The sequence below is a fragment of the Limanda limanda genome, chromosome 15, assembly GCF_963576545.1.
Source record: "Limanda limanda chromosome 15, fLimLim1.1, whole genome shotgun sequence".
NCBI lineage: Eukaryota > Metazoa > Chordata > Actinopteri > Pleuronectiformes > Pleuronectidae > Limanda > Limanda limanda.
The window spans coordinates 9,861,698-9,879,664 of NC_083650.1; the positions used below are offsets into that span (position 1 = coordinate 9,861,698).

General features: G+C 40.8%; 1 protein-coding gene across 1 annotated transcript in view; it reads right to left on the reverse strand.

Moving 5' to 3' along the window:
* kcnma1a (potassium large conductance calcium-activated channel, subfamily M, alpha member 1a) overlaps positions 1-17,967 on the reverse strand; it is a 137,553-nt gene that overhangs the window by 58,171 nt on the left and 61,415 nt on the right. The window contains exons 3-5 of the mRNA XM_061087402.1: positions 14,545-14,606; positions 2,500-2,593; positions 1,754-1,865 (exon numbers count right to left, since the gene is read on the reverse strand). Of these exons, the coding sequence (XP_060943385.1) occupies positions 1,754-1,865; positions 2,500-2,593; positions 14,545-14,606 (268 nt within the window). The remainder of the gene's footprint in view (positions 1-1,753; positions 1,866-2,499; positions 2,594-14,544; positions 14,607-17,967) is intronic.

The window sequence follows — 17,967 nt, forward strand, 5'->3', positions numbered from 1 at the left end:
CCTTCAAGATCAGACAAGATCAGACAGAGTCTCATATATCTTCACAAGTTAAGTGATTCGAGTGTGCATGTAACAAGAAGATAGGAAGATACACAGCGGGGCTGTCCTAGAATCTCTGACAGTCTGGTACCGAAAATCATTTTTTATCAGGGATTCAAAAAATGTTCTCACCAAGATTATGATGAAGGCTACATTGCTTCAACAACAAGTCCAACAGGGCAAAAATTCTGGAGTCCAACAAACAGGCCAGACAATCTACAATGGGGCTGCAACTAATGATTATTGTCATTATTGATTATCTGCTGCTTGTTTTCTAAATTAATGATTAAACGTTTGGTCCTTGTCCTCATAAATGCTCAACATGGACCCCTTCTGTATCTATGCACATTCTCTGAAGATCACAAATACAGAAAACTCGGAGCAGTACCACCTGAAATCCATGGAGGGCAGCCTAGCAGATAAAGCGAAATGACCTGAGGAGTAAATTTCAACAATAGAAATACGTTTTGAGGAGACACATTGGGAGCTGGTGAGTTGGACCCCGGTCATTCCCTAAGCAGTTGATTTTGCCTCCTTCTCCAACTCGTCCATCGTCGCCATGTTTATTGTTGTCAGAAACTCTTGTCTCTGTGCCACCCTCTAGTGGTGGTATTGCTTAACAACTATGTCAACGTAAAGGACCTAATGGAAGTATGTGGATTATGGTTCATATTGTTTGAAATGGACGCATCTCATTTCATACGTGGAGGCAGCATAAAATAACGCAGCAAAATCTAGCATTTTAAGACATTTTAATCTGTGAATATGTGACCTTATTTCTTGAATTTCTTCTTGAAGGTTTACTAATGGAAGGAGTGACTGACTGACTTTCCTTTAGTTTCTTTGGAGGGAGTGTACACTTAAAAGTCAGTGTTTGGCTTCATGGGCATTTATATTTCTGTTCAGTAACAAGTCTACAATCAAATACATGTGTCTAATGCTCCAAGAACCACAACTCCTTCAACTACGTTTGATATGATTGCCTTGTTTTCTGAATTGACAGGCTTGGTGGTTCAACGTCATGCCTCTATTGACAAGGGATTAGCATTTAGCTGAGTTTCTACAATTCGGGATGACAGTGAAAGGCAGTCTTATAAATGGGAAGAGGAGCCGTGCAACCAAAAAAGAACACAGCTAGAAAAAACTCTCTTGTTACTGCAGTGTAATTTAGGACACAACACTATGAATGCCCTGTAAGTAGGTCGTTATGTAATACAGGTTAGGGTGTTTTCCAGTGTGCTCATGCAAGAATGTGCGTGTTTGGGTATTTTGGGAGGACACATGCCTCTGCGTGTGCATTGTTCTCATGAAAGTGTGAATGAGCCCATTAAATGGCAGTTATGGATCACAATGGGCTGTTCCAGGTGCGAGTCCTCCACCGCACAGCACAATCGCCCAAGTCCAGCCCGCTTGTGAGTCACTCTCGCTCCCATTAGCCCGTCCACTCTGTTCTGTGTGTCTGTGTTCCCTGAAACATCAGAGGAAGTCAGCCCTGTCACTTTCAATGATGAGGGAAGCAGCCCCGAGCACCAGGGCCTCAGAGACACACTCCCAGTAATGGGGAGACGGGGGGAGTGGCAGGCAGAGGGAGATAGGAAGAGATGAAAAAGAAGGGGCAGGGGTTGGTGGAGCTGATGAAGAAAAATGGGGGGAAAGAGAGAAAGAAGAGCAAGAGGAGATAATGGATTCATGAGATGGAGATACACAGACTTACCGAGCCAGCTTCTGTTTAAGTAGACGGAGACAAACACAGGAGGAACAGTGAAGAAGTCGACCACGGAGTTGACCTCCAGCCAGAACCACAGCTTATCGTTGGCTGCTATGAACTGTCGAAATGAAAATAAATATTCAGAATGACAAGTGGATTTGGGTTTCACACAAGAGACGCCAGCGCAGACCACCAGTCAAAGTGCACGCTGCCTCTTCCCCTGGCATTGCTGACACACTGTAAAGAATGACAAAGGCTTCACTCCGCATTTGCTGAGTCATACGGACAAACGTTTTGGTTGTGTCGTGTAAGCAGCTTATGACTTTATTTGTTGTGTTCATTCATTTGGGATGTCGGGTTTTGCGTCGGAACGCTGCTCCGGCAACTATATCACAACAGTGTCACATCAGACTAAAGGCTGCGGAAGCACAAGTGAAAGTGTCTTTGTGTGTAAGGAAATTTGGTCGCCTCGTTAAAATAGAATGTCAAATGATTTTTTTCACAAAGTTTGAAAAGGTCAATTCTTCATTTTGTAAAGTATAAGAAAACATCCAATAACAACAATGAGTTACTACGGAGATATTTTAAAAGAAGTTACAGATTTGACTTTTTCATATGATGCTCAGATTGCTGCGTGTGTACTGTTTGCATTGAGGTGTGTAACTGTGGGCAGTATACAGTATCCATGACTGAATGAGTTAGCAGCCTGCTTGTGTGCACGTACGAGCGTGCATGCGCATGCTCCAGCTTACCCGCAGGCCAAAGTAGAGGAGGAAGAAGACGTTAAAGGTCATATCGACCTGTAGCGTGAAGTCTTTGTAGAAGTTCTGGCAGGATTCTATAGGACTGGAGAGCAGACACACACAGAGAGAGAGAGAAAACAACATTATTACAAGGTTAAATATCCATGAACCGATTTGTACTAACATGATGATAAACTCACATATTAACAAAACTGGAAACTGTGTGTGTAATGATTTTTTTTCATTTTTCAGTATTTTCATATTGTACACATTTTAATAATAGTTTTTACCTTTATTTGTATTTTTTTTTGTACCATCTCTTATGGCTCTTGCTCCTGACTTTATCTTTCTCCTTTTATGACAGTACTTGCTTATAATTTGATTTTCTTTGTTATGCATCAAACACAGAAGAAAATTCAGAGTGGAAAACCTACATGGCAACAAATATGATTTTGAATTTAATTCTGAGTATGGCTAGCTTACACAGATGAAATCTGTAGTCGCTGTATTAAAAATAATATTTTTTTTAATATGTTAAATATAAGCAAAACATTAGAGGAGAGATCTGTACACCCGTTCCAAAAAAACGTTTTGATTTCTATGATTTCCATGATTAAATAGGATTAAAAACAGTTAATTTGTATTAATGGTAACATTTAAAGGATTTCATCAGGAGCACCCTGCGATTCCTCTTGTGAAACCTAGGGGGTGAAAAACCTAGCTGTGCAGTCAGTCACGTGATGAAACGGCTGCATCATAAACAGAAACAGTTTTTTAAGAGAAGTTGCTTTGATGTGACAGTAAATTCAGATTCTGTCAAACACAAAATTGCCAACAGATTTTTTCTCAGATGAAAGAAATCAGACTGTATAGCTATCTCCATTTAATGTGTTTTTTTTTAAAGCAACACCTCAGACGATGATAAATGAGCCGTAAATGATCTGGTTGATCCATCTTCATGTTTCCCCTGTGATGATTAACCATTAGCTTGTGAGTGGTTTCATGAAAAGCAATAAGAGGCTGAGCTTCCACCTCATTCTTCTTATGGTCACGGGCCTATAGCGTTCTGCTCTCAAGTAATGAGGAAATCCCACAGCGGGGTAGAAAAAAACATGAATATGTAATATGGTTTGACTGGCTATAGGCGACCTGTGGGAATGTATGGGATGGCTAGGGAACACACACGAGGCTATTAAAAGAGTACACAGTTTCCAGTCCCATACATTCAAATTAAACATGAGGGTATACGTTTGTATGCACGGAGCCCATAGGGGCACAGCGGGAGATCCAGAGTTTGGTGCATAATGAGAACCTCCAGAGGTAGAGAGAGCAGCAAGGCTTAATCATCTTCCAGTTAACATCAAACATTCTGATTCATTATAATGGATGACCACGTACGGACGTGACAGACGAGACGTATTGCTCCGAGAGGATGATCCAGCTTCTAATTCATGAGTGTGATGTCTGGAGCAAAGCCTCAGGATTGATGTGATCTTTGGAATGATGTAAAACCGATGTCCGAGATAATTAGAATGAATCTGTTTATAAAGCTATTGTTTAATAAAAAAAAAAAAAAAGTTGTGGTATTTGGTTCGAAGGCATCTTCAGAGTTTGGACACAGTTTAATTCGCTCGTGAGCCCGTTGGAGGAGAAAACATTGATCCTGCCAAAATACTCAATTATTTACTCGCCACCAGTGTCTACACGCGAGTCTCCAGGCGTCAAACTAAACAAGCGTGCTAAAACAAACCTGTCATGAATCATACATTCAGCCTATGCACACACACATCACACAAACACAACATTGCTTGAGTGACTTAATGTCCTCTTTTCTTAATATAGTCTCCAGGCATCTCATACACACACACACACACACACAAACACACACACATCTACACACAGTCCTCACTCACTCCCCCGGCCTGATTTGAAAGTACAACCTCGGCTAACCCTTAGAGATCTGTGGACAAGAGTGGGCACATACACATAATAAAAATGCACTTACATGCATATATGAGTGTATATACAAACACACAGATGGCGCACACTGAAGACACCATTTGGAGTGGTCACTGTGGCGATTCCCCTCGGGCCGAGCTCTGGCCTAATTCTGAATAATCGTTCATACACAGACCCGAAGCATCTTCAATAACGGCCAGCACGGCGGCACACGACAAAGGCTTTTAATTGGTCCATTTTGTAAGAGTTATTTTTATAGTAAAGCTTATCATTAGCTAAAGTAGTGGGAGGACACATTAAGCAGACCTCCAGTTGTGAAGCTCAGGAGCACACCGGTAAATAGAGATCACCAGTACAGGACAGGAGAGGCTCACCAAGTCTATGAATATGGAGCTTTTAAAACTAAATACAAATGGTGACATGGATTCTAAAGTTGAACAAATAACAGTCATCTACAGTAACTCCACATATGGCATCGCATGATGCTATATAATACTTATTAAACACAACTCTACAGAAAGAAAACTAAATAGTTGGGGCAAGAAAGCAAATGTGTGAGTAGATTCATGACTCATCACCTACACACAGACTGCTCAATGGTGAGTCATCATTTTCCTACAGTCCCCTTATGAAACAACATTTAAATTCACTGGATCCAGATTTTTATTTGGATCTGCACCAAATTGCACAAACTCATAAATATCAGTCCTCTAAAAACGCCTGTTTTTATTCATCAAGGCTCATGAATTATTCTCTGCGAAATCTAAGAAAATGTTGAAAATCCACACCAAAATGTGATGTGTTCTTCTTGACCCATTACATATACTTCCACAAGGTATCATGGTTATCTATACAGTAATTGTTTACTGGCACTGTCCGGCGCATTTAGCAACTAAAGGGTATCTCCTCTAGGAGTTGGTGAAAAAAAAAAAAAGGAATGTAGATTTAGATTTGATTAAGATTAATGCAACACACCTATAAAAACAACAACAACAACAACTATGGCCTATAAGATTTAGCCCCAGTGTCCATAGGTTCCTATTGGACAATTCTGCAGCACATGTCCAGAGGAGTGTGACTATAAGAAGTGATGTGACCAACGTTGAGGTGTGGCACAGCCCAAATTTGAGTCTGATCTCAGAGTGAACCGATCAAACTAAGCATAATAATCTTGGGTTATGTTAGCGATCAAGAAATAGACATGAGGTCATGGTTAAAAAACTGTTTGTTCCTGTGCCAAAACCAAGAGAACTGATATTAAAAGGAAATACAAAGATGCATGTGTGGTGTTAGAAATATATTCCCCCATGGCTACAACTAAGACACAATATCACAGTACAACTTAACAAGAACTGGTTTGTTCACTCACAACACATATATAATGAAATAGGTCATATCATAGTGCACCCGTAACATTATACCCTTTAAACCAAGTAGCAAGGCGTAAACAACTACAGCTTAGTCTGACAAATGTGAGGCAGTTACAGTAATGCAGGGCTGTTGTATTATATTTCATCACAGTGTACAGGTGTTTCAATGTCACTTTAAGCACCAGTGTGCTGCAGAAAATAGATCTGACCATCACAATTCTCCTGGGGTTACGCCAGGCTTCCTTATGGGGAAGAGGAGAGAGGTGAGAATAACAGAGAAAGAGAGACAGAGAGAGGTTGTGTGAGGGGAAGGAAGGAAGGAGGACATGAAAGTGACGGTAAAAGAGGAAGAGGACAAAGCTCCCAGGGGAACTGGAGACAATTTGTCTATATGCAGTTAATAAACTGTATATAGGGCACAATGTTTTTGTTTCAGGCCACATATAGATTGCCTCGAGATTCACGATCTTCTGTGATAAACTTAACTCTTCGCATGTGAATGCTTGCGCCGCAATATTTCTTCTTTGACCCAATTCTAAAGTTACATGTAACAAGATGCTTTTACTTTGTTACTGTACATCATTTATGTATTGGTACTTCACTTAAGTAGATTTATTCAGGAAATTGGTGAATAATTTACACTCAGGACGTACTTTTAATACTAGTTCACTAAAAAGCATGTACATGATTACTTTAACTCATTTGTTGTTGATCTATTATGTGCTTCTTTTATTAGTTCATCGTTTATCTGTTTTATTGATTTTTTGATAATCTAGAATTTGCACTTTTGTGAAGCAAAAAACTTTGGTTTTGAAAGACGCTATAGAAATAAACTTTTGCTTTTATTTAGGTACTGTCCATATATTTGTACTTTTACTTCAGTTAAATGTTGGGTACTTCCCCAGCCACTGTCCTAATCTAGCACCACCATACACACATGTGCACCCTCTTGTAGTCTGACACACACACAAGAGAACAGGGACTGCCTGCAGGAAGGCTGCAGAGCACGTGCTATTTTCGGGAAATGTTTCCCACACGTTAACCTTGTCTGATGAGGAACTCTGCCTCCGGACAGATGAGCAGAGAAGGTAAAACTCATTTGTTTACAAGGGCAGAGGAGCATGTTGGTGATGATGTGCTAAAAATAGTCCCCAACACCTTCAGTCAGTCGGTAGGAGCCAGCCCTTGATTAGCCTGCACACGACCTTGGCTGTAGCTGCAGGAGCAACACAAAGGTTGCCCTCTGAGCAAACAAGAGCAACAACACACACACACACACACACACACACACACTTACTCACTGCTGCCGGCTTGACTGATGCTCACAACACACAGAATCTGACTCATTCTTCCCATCTCACAAATGTCTTATTACTCGAGTAAACCCATAAGCATCTTGCAGATTCATCGTCTCATTCGTCAGTGCACAAGTCGCTTGCATACAAACAAGATACACCCCCCCCCCCTAAAGCTAAATCACTGAGTATCTGGCTTAAATGCAGTTTTTCCCCTGAGGGTAGAGCATGTACGTGCAAGGGAGGGGGGGGGGGGGGGGAGCTGAAAGAAGGCCAGGTTGGTACTTCAATGATTGATTCAGGTCAAGGCACCATTACTAAAATAAGAAAAACTTCAGCACCTACAAGGGCCACGGACATATAAAACCCCCAAGGGAGCCTAAAAATAGACAGTTCCAATTTTTCATTTGAATGCAAATGACGTGCATCTTGCTTCAAGCTTTTCCTCCACAAAGGATGTTATTCATTTTTGAGTAGTTTGAGAGAGAAAATAGAACATCACTAACAGGAACCGAAACTTCATAACCTTTTACGCTGTATGATTCAGTAAAAATGTAAATAGGATTTTAAATCTAAGAAGAGCAGGGAAAAAAACAACTAAAGAGTGATATATTTGCAGGAGAGAAATGACACGCTCGTGTTGGGTTCATTTATTCCGGAGCCAGTAAATTCAGTATAATACACACACATTTCATGGCTCCGCTCTTCAACACAAACCAATTAGGAGATAAAAGCTTCAGCCATATGCAAAAAGAGAAAAGTCCTTATCAGCACGACAATTAACTTTGTCGAGCGAATGAAGTTGGTGCTGCCAGTTTTATTTCTTCTAATTTCAGGCACTTTCAAAGCTAAATTAGCACAGTATCCCATCAATAAAGTACATTTATAATGAACTAATCGCCTCATAGAGGAAAATAAATGTTTCCCTTAGGACCTAGATACATTTGAAATAGAAAATTGTTTAATTTGAATTCTTATCTAAATATAAAAATAATAGTATGATTTTCAAGCCGGCCTCAGAGTTAATCACAGCACTGAGACAGTAAAAGTTGAGGTGAATTATTTGAAACATGAAAGATGGGCACTAATCTATTTCCAGTTTGAGGATGTTGTCGACCTATTAATCTGGATTAATGTGTCACCTCACCAAGGAGGTTATGTATCCTTATATCAGCGTTTGTTTACGTGTCTGATAAATTGGAAGGATTATGTAAACACTACTGAGCAGTTTAACAGGAATCTCAGAAGAACCAATCCAACATCGGTGCTGATCAGGATCCAAGCGAGGATTCAGGAATATACCTTTTTACTTTCTTTGATATTGTGAGATATTTTAGACATTTTCGATGATTTCTCAAAGAATAATTCATGGATATTGATGAAAAGCAATCTTTGATTGTGTGCAATTTGGTGCAGATCTAAATAAAAATCCAGATCTAGTGAATTAAAATGTGGTTTCATTAGGGGACTGTTGGACCTTGGCTGAGGTATAAATTTTACTGAGTGTCTGAAATGGTTTGAAAGCAGTTATTTGAGTTATTTAATTCAGTCTGCCTCAAACCAGCGTCCAGTGGGTTCACATGTGGAGTCAACTCAAACTCAACTAATCACTAATCACAGGATTGTGTGATGGAGGATATGTGATTTTAGTAGCTTTGAAATTAAATCCTTAAACTACATTAAATTCAAACGCATAACCATTAGTAATCGTGCATGATCCATGTGCTGAATACTGATCATGGGAACTGCTAATGATTTAATTTGCCATCCGTGTAATCATGTAAAATTCTGAATCGGTCACATGCCGGAAGAATTTGTTTAAAATGACACCGTGGCTACAAATTCCGAAAAGATCATGAAGGCACTTTAATCATTAGAACATTTATCTGGGATTTATTAAGTGAACTGAGTGTTGTGAGTGTGGCTCATGCTGAGCTCATGCGGTGGTCTAAAAATAGCCCTTCCGCTTGGCATTGTGGGATATGAGGCAACTGCCACAGCAAATGGTCTTTTTATCACCATAGTGACTTTGATAAACAGACAGGACGGAGAGGACAAAAAAAATAAAATATCAGATTGGCAAATTATCTGTCCGGTAATTTTCTTTCATTAAACTTCAATCAGCGTTTCATGCGGCAAATCTGCGTTCACCAGACGACAGCCGGGGGAACTTTACTCTCATGATACAGGTTCCACCATCGCACTAATGCACAGCGTCGACACATGTGGGCCGCGCACGACTCCAGCGCTCATGCTCGGATACCAAAAGCAATTAACAAGCCTAATTTTCTTATGTCTACAGGGAGAAGCTTGGTGTTTATACAGCTCCTTCTCTATGCATGTGATGTTGACATTTCATATTCTCCCTTTTCGCAGCGCAAACGTTGATAAGTCACTCATTTAGAGAAAGAACATCTCAGTGAGAGAATGAGTGTAGTCTCCCGTTGGATGTCCTTTTTTTTGGATAACTGCTGAAAATTTGATTAGGGATTGAGTCTTTTCTTACAGCCACACATTGTGGGTTTAAATCCGAAGCCTCTCGGGAATGGTGTCAACTGCAAATTAAGTCTTCTAAAGGTTACATGGACATCCAGGCCTCGCAGTAATATCTACACCCCAGGAAGGAGACATCCTCATATGGGCTACACTTCATTGCCACAAAGTCTGCCAAGCTTGTCTCACAGCTAATATTTCTCACCTTACCCCATTAATTAGTCATTAAGGCTTTTTTCTTTTTTTCAGCACTGGCAGCGATCACACACTAATGATAGAGTTACACACACAGGCCGCTGCGTGAGGTCACTAAAGCCGCTATCTGACATGCACTGAACTTTGGACAATTTCCTGATTTTCTGCGGGGAGAACACGGGTCACTTGCATCCTGACATTTAGCGTAACTTTTCCTGACATCCCCCTCGTAAAATGTGCAGTGAATTTCCAAATAAGTCCATGTGAGAATAAGCAGGAAAATTACAAGCAAGCGAGGGACTCAAAACTGAATAAAACGAAAACGATACAAATATCTCAGGACGAAAGAGATCTGCCATACACGTAGAAGCGCAGACAAATCTATCAACTTGGAAACCGGTTTACGTGATTTCCGCATCTGAATTTATGTCCCGTCCCCTGAAAGCTATGACTGCGTCTTACACGGACAATTCTCCTACTTCTTCTTCTTCATATGTCAAAGGTGAAATCGTAAGACACAGGGCACCATTGCGCGTGTGTCTATTTAGCATGCGTGTGCCTCTGCAAGTAAACGTGACTAAGCAAGTGTGTGCGCATGTAATCGTCTGCGTGTGTGACAGGGAGGGCTGGAGAGAGGAGGGAAATAGACACAGAAGTGGAGCAGGAACAAGGGCATCCCTTCAGGAGCGGCCTGCAGAGACTTTGTCCTACATTCCCTCTTTATTTGTTTCATGGGGGAGCACAGAGGAGGAAGAAGACGGGATGAAGGATGAGGGATGAGCCAAGGTATTAAAGCAGATTCAGATGTGGGCGGGAGAGGATGCAGTATCCTCTTATTTGAAAGTCTCACCAGAATAGCATCAGTTTGGCAAGTGATGGGTGCTGCAGAGGAACAGAGAGGGCTGGGCTTCATTGTGCATTATTTTGTGCTGCGCAGAACTGTGATAAACAGCCACTTTGTGGAAACAAACAGATGGCCGGTCATTCTCAGTGAAGATACATATCCATTCAACAAAAAAATAAAATAAAGAAATGTCAGAAATGAGCAACGACTCCTCGGTTGCCAAGTCAATGACTAGTATGTACTCAACTGGGAGGCCATCCAATTATAAAATTCCTCTCAAACTCGGTGTACCTGCTTCCACAGAAAGCACCGCTGTGTTTTTGTTCTGAGAATCTTTGCTGCAGGATATTGAACAACAGGGCTCCTGCCAGGAAAGCCCCACTTGCAGGAAGCTGGAAACGACAAAGCTCCTTGGAGACTGGTGCCTGGCTGCCACAGTGGTATGCTCCTCCTGCATTTTTTCCCAGTGTGCCTTTATACGCGTGTGCCTGTGTCCTCTCCCCGAGGGACTACCCCGTTTCATTGAAGTAGACATAAAAACCCTTTGTGCAGATCCACCTTTCTGATGTCCGTCCCACATGCACTTATTCCTGTATCTTTTCCACGGTTACCACGGGAACTCAACCATAATCCATACCATTACTGTTGCCTTTTTCACAGACTATTTCAGAATGATGTTCACTTCATCTTATGGTCAACACGGCCGTTTGGAGGAGAAGGGGATGAAACAAACCATTACGCCAGAGTAGCTCACCAGTCTGAGCTCACCACGAGACACTCAGTATTTGGTAGAGAGTAATAACTACCATAAAAATGGTGACCTATAAATCTGTGCTCATTCATTTCCTCAGTCATTAACATTTAGCGGTAAGAAAGGTAGATGGAAGGTCATCTGTAGAGCGGGTTTAGCATTTGAGTAGGGGGCTGTAAGTCAGGACATTAACTCTGATAGTGTATGCACACACGAGGTGATAATCCCAGAACAAGCATGTTCCACTTTGTTTTATTTTGTGCTTGTTCAGCCACTGAGAGACATGGACGGGACACGCAAACAGTAACAAGCCGACCAATCGCTGCTTCCGTCGTCTGCATCAACCCGACGCAAGAGGTCCCAGCTGCTGCACTGAAAACACGGCTATAGCACAAGCCTGGTCAAAGCACCCACAGCTAAACCTGCTCCGGGTCGATCAGTAGTCCCCCTGAGTGAAGTGACAAGCTCGGGCTAATCACGATGATGAGGGTGGAGAGAGCCTTACAGCTTAAGGGGAGCACAGAGAGATCAGGGCAATGCCTCCGGGAGAACGACTCCAATTGAAATGCACTCAGAGTTCACTGGAACATACACGAGAAAATGTAGAAAGGCAACAGTGAGAGAAAAGTACATATTTATAGAAAACCAACACCAAATTTGTACTTTTCTCTCAATTAATTCTATTCCGATTTTTTCATATTCCCACAAGCTTTTTAATAATTTGTGGTTTATTGATCATTAAGACGGCCAATGGTTGATAGGGGAGATAACTTTACATCCGTAGTCATCATTTATACACTTTTATAACAAGAAACTTCATCTAGTGACTCATATTCTAATACTAAAAATGGGCCTGAGGCAGACAGGGACACAAAGAGGGAGCAGCATAGGGATGTATAGAGAGATAGAGATGTGGAGGAGGAGGTGAAGGTTTTTATCCTGAGGTACAAATGGGTGACAGGATTCGTGCCAGGAATAATTTCCTGACGCTGCTAAAGATAAGACTGTTACAAGTGTGAATGCACTTTAGAAGGACTTCTTTTAAGAGTTCTCTCGGTTTTGGATTCTCGGTTCCCTCAGGCGAAATATTTTCACAGATATTGTATTAAAATGAAAACAAACTTCAGGAAGCTAGTTGTTACTTAAATATAATATTTTGCACAACAGCTAATAGGGGCAGTATCTTACAGTAATTTGGTGAATGGATTATGGTTCCTTTGCAATCAACATCCCATATTAGGCACTACAGTAAATATTTGTGAGTTTATTTTGGTCACTCACTGGTGCATGAAATAAAGTGCAGTCAATGGCACGGAGTTAGTTTTCAGGGGAGCACGGTGAAAACAGTTTTGCTGATGTCATTGCCAGAGGCACATGAATTAATTTCTACACTAGTGGAAACTATAAATCCCCTCTTTTGTTTTAATTTGGAATCTGTGCACTCTGAACCATGGTGCTCCAAACATAATGAATGGCTGAACACTAACTGGATTTGTAGCGGCGCTGTCTGCAAACATTCGGTATAAAACAGTAATTTATTGTTGCCTGGTGTGATAACTTTCCCCCCAAGTCGGGCCAGAAAACAAAAGCATTTAACCCAAAGAACACAGAGATTTATGAAAAGAAAATAATGTGTATTTGATGATACACGTCAATTTGATTTGTTGAGGAATAAAGAGATGTTGATTAGGATTGAACTCACTGGAGACCTTTTCAATGTCACGCTACCAATCAAAGGAAATCAAGCTGAATACATTTTAAATAGATTAGCTGCTGTTGTTCGTCAACGTTTATTGCCTCCACCAAGAAGGTTATGTTTTCATCTGTATTTCTGTTTGTTTGTCTGATAGTTAGGATTTCATAAAAACTACTCTACGCAGTACAATGAAAGTTAATGGAAGGATGCAGGATCGGTCAGGGAAGAACGCATGTGGGTCTGAGTCAAGGGGTGGATGCAGCTTTTTTCTTTCCACTTTCTTTAACATTGCGAGATTGGACATTGATTTTCACCCATATCCGGGGGAATAATTCATGGGTCTTGATGAAAAAGTCAGACGTACTAATAACTTGTGTTTAGAGAGTCTAGACTGTGTGCAGTTTAGTGCAGCTTGATTGAATTTAAGGAGACCTTAAATGGGCCTTGACGGAGGGTTGTGTTCTAGTGCCATTGTAGTTTTATATAAATCGGGTTGGCCTGCTGATCAAGTAAAAGTTATCGCAGATCTTATTTCAAGGCATCGCTTACAGAACCATTAGAACATCCACAGGTGAAGAGCAAAAAGCAGTATAACATGAAAAATGTACAATGATACGAATATATATACACTTTTGTGATTAACACTAACTTGGAAATTACAAATGCAACAGGGTTCTAAAAGCTGTCAGTTACCTTCATGACATATTGGAGGTTTACTTAAAATATCCTAGCTGTTCCCTGCACCCAACCAGTACTCTGTGATTATTCATAGTCAGTATTGATTGTCGACATGACCTGTGGCGGAGGAAGTTGCTTAGCATCCATCGTCACCGTCGGGTTATATAAGAAGATTAGACACTTTTAAAGCTAATGACTCTAATCTGTTTACCCATAAGAAACTCACAAGACTTCAAAACATAAAAAATAAATAAACATTGGTGTGGATTGTGTGAAAGTAGCTGCAGCAGCTATCGGAGATGTGCCAGGCCTGCAATCTGTCTCTGGGCGCCTGCCAGTGAGGGATACGCATAAACTAACAATACACACTCTCATTCGCTCACACACTGAGCAAGCTCCTTAACACATAGAGTATATCCCTGCCTCTGTTACCATGGAAACTGACAGGCCTCCCATTGACAAATCCTCACGTACAGATGTGTGTGCCTGTATGTGTGTGTTTGTATGTGTGTGTGCGTGTGTGTATCATCACTGCTAGTGAGAGCTTGTGGGGGTGTGAATATGTACATTTGCATTTCAGAGATTGCAGTGTGTGGAGATGAGTAAGGAACATGTGCACCTGTCATTCACACACTGTATGTAGGTCAGTGTAAATGCACACAACAAGGAGGGGCAAACTTCTTTAGATGTATATCCCATCAGTTATATTGCCACGATAGCATGTGTGAAATGTCAGCTGTAATTTCACAAGATGTCGTGAATCTGATACTTACTCTGAAGAGTCTATAAAGTATATTCCAAGGGCCCCAATGCTGAGTGCAAAGACCAACACCACCTGAGGAGGGAGAGAGAGAGAGAGAGAGAGAGAGAAAAGTCTTTAAATTGTGTAGTAAACAAAGTGCTGCATTAAGTCGGGTGGACACAATAGGCAGAAACAGTAGTTAGTGGGTCTGTAATTAAGGAGCCCTGCCTCCTGTGGGTTGTAAAATGGTGGACGTGTTTAAAAAGCACTGAATAATGAACGCTCCCCCACGTTTCAGCAACGGTAGCCTATTGAATACAGGGAGTGTGTAGTCAAGCCAGCACAATCACCAGGACACATTTGTAAAACTCAACCGTACAAAGGAGTAGATACAATGTGTGTCGGGGGTGTTGAGAGGAAATGCTTAGAGAGATCCACAGTTATCAAGTGTTGACATGTACTCCTCAACTATGCTGAGTCCATGTTTGCATTGTGTGAGATTGTGACCGCTGGACTGTGGTATGGACAATGTTGCAGTGACAGCACATGACTCATGAGGTAAAGGAAGGTAAAGCAAGCTGCAGTTCACAAAGTGCAGGTTCCAGAATCTGAACACATTACTTCTCCCTGTAGAGTGGGTCTAATACACGGCTTCATTTGTATAAATTATTTCGATTCAATACCTGATTGCATGACATAATGTGAAACTCAACATTCTTCAACAATAGCTCAACAAGATTTCAGACTATACAGCCACAAGTCAGCAGTAACAGAATGTATTCATTCTATATAAGTAGAATCTTACAGAATCACATTTACAGAATGAATTGCATGTAGCATATCCTAAAGTACACTAGAAATAGTATAGTATAGACAAATATCACATAGTATATAGTTTAGTATAACACATAGTATAGCATGTAGATATAGTGTATGTTACTATACCATAATGTAGCGAAGCCTAGCGTAGTGCGGTGTAGCGTAGCAGAGTACATTATAGTTAAGTATATTTTAGTGTTGTATATTACAGTGGGTCTATAGTATAGTACAACATCTACATATCATTGTTTGTGCAGTACAGTGTTGTATAGAATACACAAGACCAAAAAAATGCTGTTTATGTAGAAATACAAGAACTTTGAAAAGAGTTGTGAAAAGAAAACATGAGTTTCCTCTTGTTCTAGACTGAAGGGGGAAAGTGCAGCATCTGCCACAATGGTAACCTCCAGGAAACTGCACTGTTAGCTGGAGTTCATGTCACCATCATCATCATCATCATCAACACCACCCCTGTCATCATAATCATCATCATCTTCACAACAGCTGACCAGCGCGGTGATACATAATAGTTCCTCCCCCGCGCTCCTCTCTCCCATTCAGCCAGCGCACAATAGGAGCCCACCGTCCCTACTGATTGTGACATTCATTATTGATGACGGGAGCTTGATTACTTTCGTGTGATGGTCCTTTGGATTGATCCGACGCATTGTGGCTGAGGTATAAAGTAAACACCCCCATCCTGTTGCATTTTTAATGGTTTGCAGCTTGCATGAAGGCCGATGGTAACTGCGGGTACAGCGTCGTCTTAGGCTAGAATAACCTTCCAAGGCAAAGTCATCAGTGATGCTCTACAGAAAGGGAGAGGGGCGGAGCTCAACAGAGACTTTGATAACATCAGACCTTTTGAATGAGAGGTAGTTCACGGGTCTGATTAAGAAAGGGAGCGTTTGTCTGGAGGACATTATCTGATCCCAACAGTGCCCTGTTGTTTAGATGGAAATTTAACATCCAATATGTCCCACAAGATCTATATACTTATAGTGAGTTAGTATTTTGGAAGTGAAAAGTGAACACCTAAGCCAAACTGTGTGGAAACACACAATAAGCAATAGCAGTTGAATGTTAAAGGACAACTCCAGCAAGTTTGCAAATGTTTACAAGTTGTATAAAGCATCATCTTTGGTGGGTCAATGACCCCTGGGGTTGGAAACTAAAAGTTTCAAGAAGTCAACTCCTCCGCATGAAATAAAAATATTATATTGTGGCTCTGTCTCATCTTTTGTTGGTACTTAATTTGAGTCTGATAATAATCTAACTCTACCCTCTCACCCAATGTTCAATTGCTGGAATGCTTGAATTTTTAACATAGACTTTAAAGATGGACGACATCGAAGCTCCCCAAAAGTGAAGCTATGTTATAAACCCTGTCTCCTCCATGTTAGTAGAGAGGACATGGACCAAAGTACACGTTCCCATTTTATTTTTCAAAGATGGTTTCTGTCATTGTAGTTAGTTCTTATCACACTGGTGTATGTGTGATAAGAGCAGGGTTTACCCCAGAAAACTTGCTAAGCCTGGTTGTAGGGCTGCTAGAAGGCACCCGCGGGGGGGGGGGGGGTGGGGGGGGTTGAGTCTTATACTCTAAACATGTTGCACTTTGTTTAATATGCACACCTAACTTTTTTATTTTGATAAGGGGTTAAATAGATACTTTGATATCTTTTTGAGTTGCACTGCTGACTTAACTTATAAGCCCTCTTTTTTATTTATTTTTATCACGTTGGAGTTGCTAGTTTAAACCTACAGTTTTGCACTTTAATATTTGAGCCTTTGTTTACATTTTGTTTTGTGCTGCATTATATGGTGACATACAGTTTGTTGTTATCAAAATAACATTAACTGAATTGAAATGGTCAATTTGATTTTTTGGGAGGAAAATTAATCGTTTAGATTAATCGATAAAATAGTCGTCAGATTAATCGATAGAAAAATAGTCGTTAGTGGCAGCCCTACTTAATATTAAAAAAAATTCAAGTTTGCTGTGAACATAGCAGTCAGGCCTCTTATTTCAGAAACAATGAACCGTAACAGTTTGGTTACCAATAAAAGATAAGCGTACTACTTCTTTGAGTTCAGCCAGCTACTCAAACAGACAAGCAACAAAATAACAAACAAACAAAATACACAGGCAAGTGTCGGCCTACTTTGAAATAAATTAAACACAGAACTTTGTAAACATGAGTCCTCCTCATATTTGTGGAAAATGTATGAAATAAGAAGTACCCTATTTTTAAATAAATAAAACCAAATAGCTGCAGCCTAATCGTGTAACGGACTAGGTTTATGTTTATGTTCGGTTTTGACTTATGTTCAGTAAACCACTGTGTTGAAGGAGCGTTCTGATGTCTGAGGATCAGTGAAGGTGACGTATGTTCAGTAAAACACTGTGTTAAAGGAGCATTCTGTTGTCCGAGGGTCAGTGAAGGCGTCTGGGTGGGACATGTGACTGTTTGGACCAATAGGATGGTTGCTTGGGGATCGGGGCCATGTCTGTGATCGGGGCTCAATGAGGAAGTGAAGTGTTGTTGATGTGCGCGAGTGACGGATTTTTTTTTTTTTTTAAATAAAAAAACCATGCGCCGCTTAGCCTGGCGGGGGGGGGAGTAATATAGAG